Source organism: Lactuca saligna, chromosome 8, assembly GCF_052625555.1.
Source record: "Lactuca saligna cultivar CGN05327 chromosome 8, ASM5262555v1, whole genome shotgun sequence".
Lineage (NCBI taxonomy): Eukaryota > Viridiplantae > Streptophyta > Magnoliopsida > Asterales > Asteraceae > Lactuca > Lactuca saligna.
The window spans coordinates 204,592,256-204,595,204 of record NC_136424.1 but is presented as its reverse complement, the minus strand read 5'-3'; the positions used below and the strand labels follow the sequence as shown (position 1 = coordinate 204,595,204).

Below are 2,949 nucleotides of genomic sequence, written 5' to 3'. Positions count from 1 at the left end.
GAGCCACAGTTTCCAGTGGTGGTGAACAACCTAAATCAACCTTTGATTAAACCTATAGTGAAGCAAAGTCCAGTCATCGTAGGTAAATCATCCTCACACTTGAAGAAATTGAAATTCAATCATTTGTAAAAAGAAATCAAACCTCAAATTAACCTCTCGATAGTAGTGGTGGTTATGAAACGATATCGGAGGTGATAAAATAAGATTTGTAACATGATGGAATTATGTACCACTATTTTCAATAGTGTGCTTCACTCAAAAGGGTTCCTAATTATGATACTTTGTGGAACGACGACAAGACCATGAAGGGTTATGAAGCATTTTGGGTCATGGGTTTCTTGATCTTAGGATATAAGTATTTTTTTGATTTTGATTTAATTTAATTTTAATTATATTATAATTATAGTAATAGATAATAATTATAATAAAATATTGTCATTTGTCGTTTAAACGATACCTAAAATTAAAAAAAAAAAAAATGATGTAAGCAAGATTTAAATATATTTGAAAACAAGAGGCCGCATATATATGATACAAGAATGGGAGAGAGCCAAAAGGGGGTTTGAAGAAGAGGACGGTGATGATGTCAAGAGTGGGGTACGTAAAACGTGGGATGCCCCAACAAAATTACAAATTACAATTAGAAAAATGCAATTCATATGACGTTATCCTTTCGTCACCTCTATACTTTTGTAACGCGTAACTGCCGTTGACGCCTGACCCTTTCAAGTCACCCAAAACGCAACCCTCTCTATTTCTCCTATAAATCCCTCTCGCACCAAATCCAAACCCCACACAACACCACACCACCCACACCACTTCAAAAATCAAAATGCAACAAGCAATCCCTTACAAACCATGGACGATTCACTCCGGCCTATCTCAGCCGTTAAACCACCACCTGACCACCCAATTTCACGGATCTGCAAAAGGCGCTGTCAGAGACGCCGTGTCGGAAAACGCCGTCATCGTCTTGGCTCGTCGTGGATGCTGTATGAGTCATGTCGTGAAGCGGTTGCTTAACGGCCACGGTGTGAATCCTAGCGTGTTTGAGTTTGATGAAGGGGAGGAGAATGATGTCGTGAAGGAACTTGAGATGATCGAGGCGGAAAACGACGGTAAGGATAGCCGGAGTTTGCAGTTTCCGGCGGTGTTTATCGGTGGACGGATGTTCGGTGGGTTAGATCGGGTGATGGCGACGCATATCACCGGTGAATTGATCCCCGTGCTTAAACAAGCCGGTGCTTTATGGCTTTGATTTTGTCGACTTAAGTTTTGTTAGATTTGTTTTTTTTTTTTTTATTTTTTTTATTTTTTTTTATGTAATTAATTTAGCGAATGTTGATTTTCTTTTTTTTTTTTTTTTTTTTTTTTTTTTTTTTTTTTTTTGGATTGCCGGTGTTGAAATTTTCGGTATTAAGTACATGATCTTTATACACATAAACATAATGCAATGAAAGTGTAGTTTGACTTAAATTAGGGAATACTTTGGCTTCAATTAGGAATTTTTTAAGCGTACGTATATTGGTCAGTGTCAGTACATATGATAATGCACGACGTACGGCTTATAAGATGGTAAGAAAAAAAATGCAAAGTACAATAATTCATGCATGTAATACATGCCATGATAAGACTTCTTGGTATATTCGTGTAAGTCTCCACTCCATAAGTGTGATTTGGCACCCTTACCATATGTGAACATAATTTCCGATGAAGCTTAGGTGTGTTAATCGTGGCACCAGCTAAGTTCCGGAGGAAAACAAGAAAACAACGGGTCTCTTTTGACCGTTCTACCTATAAAGAAGTTAGAGTAAATTATAGTTTTTGTCCCTATAGTTTGGTCAAATTCGTAGTTTGGGTCAGTAAGTATAAAAGTTGATAGGTTAGATCCTTATGGTTTTAATAAATTGCAATCCCAATCATTTTGTCCATATAAAGTGTACCGAACCCTTTTTTATATCTTTTCTGTTTTGCCTATCATTAATTTATAATTTGAAATAATAATCTACTATAATAAATAAATGTTTTTTTGCCACATATCATCTTTTTTTTCATTTGGATACATAGTATTTTCTAGAATTATTTAAATTTTCTATTTTCTACTTGTCATTTTATTGTATTTTTCATTTTATTAAATTAAAATTTCACATTTAATATGTAAGGTAATCTACTATAATAAATGAAGATTTTTTTGCCACACGTCATCTTCTCCTTCATTTGGACACATGACATTTTTTAGAATTTTTTAAATTTTCTATTTTTCACTTGTCATTTTATTATAATTTTCATTTTATTAAATTAAAATTTCACATTTAATATGTAACGTAATCTACTATAATAAATGAAGGCTTTTTTGCCACATGTCATCTTCTCTTCATTTGGACACATGATATTTTCTAGAATTTTTAAAATTTTCTATTTCCCACTTTTCATTTTATTAAATTAAATCTACTATAATAAATGAATGTTTTTTTTACCACATGTCATCTTCTCCTTCATTTGGACACATGACATTTTCTAGAATTTTTTAAATTTTTTTATTTTTCACTTGTCATTTTATTGTGTTTTTCATTTTATTAAATTAAAATTTCACATTTAATATATAATGTAATCTACTATAATAAATGAAAGTTTTTTTTGCCACATGTCATCTTCTCCTTCATTTGGACACATTATATTTTCTAGAATTTTTAAAATTTTCTATTTTCCACTTTTCATTTTATTATATTTTTCATTTTATTAAATTAAAATTTCACATTTAGTATGTAAGGTAATCTACTATAATAAATGAATGTTTTTTTGCCACATGTCATCTTCTCTTTCATTTGGACACATGACATTTTCTAGAATTTTTAAAATTTTCTATTTTCCACTTGTCATTTTATTGTATTTTTCATTTTATTAAATTAAAATTTCACATTTAATATGTAAGGTAATATATATATATAT

At 31.3% G+C, this 2,949-nt stretch overlaps 1 protein-coding gene across 1 annotated transcript; it reads left to right on the top strand.

Moving 5' to 3' along the window:
* Positions 1–772: 772 nt before the first annotated feature.
* Positions 773–1,361, top strand: LOC145013391 (glutaredoxin-C9-like). The gene has a single exon (XM_078972183.1). The coding sequence runs from the start codon at positions 833–835 to the stop codon at positions 1,256–1,258; it is 426 nt and encodes a 141-aa protein (XP_078828309.1). The 5' UTR covers positions 773–832; the 3' UTR covers positions 1,259–1,361.
* The last annotated feature ends 1,588 nt before the right edge of the window (positions 1,362–2,949 follow it).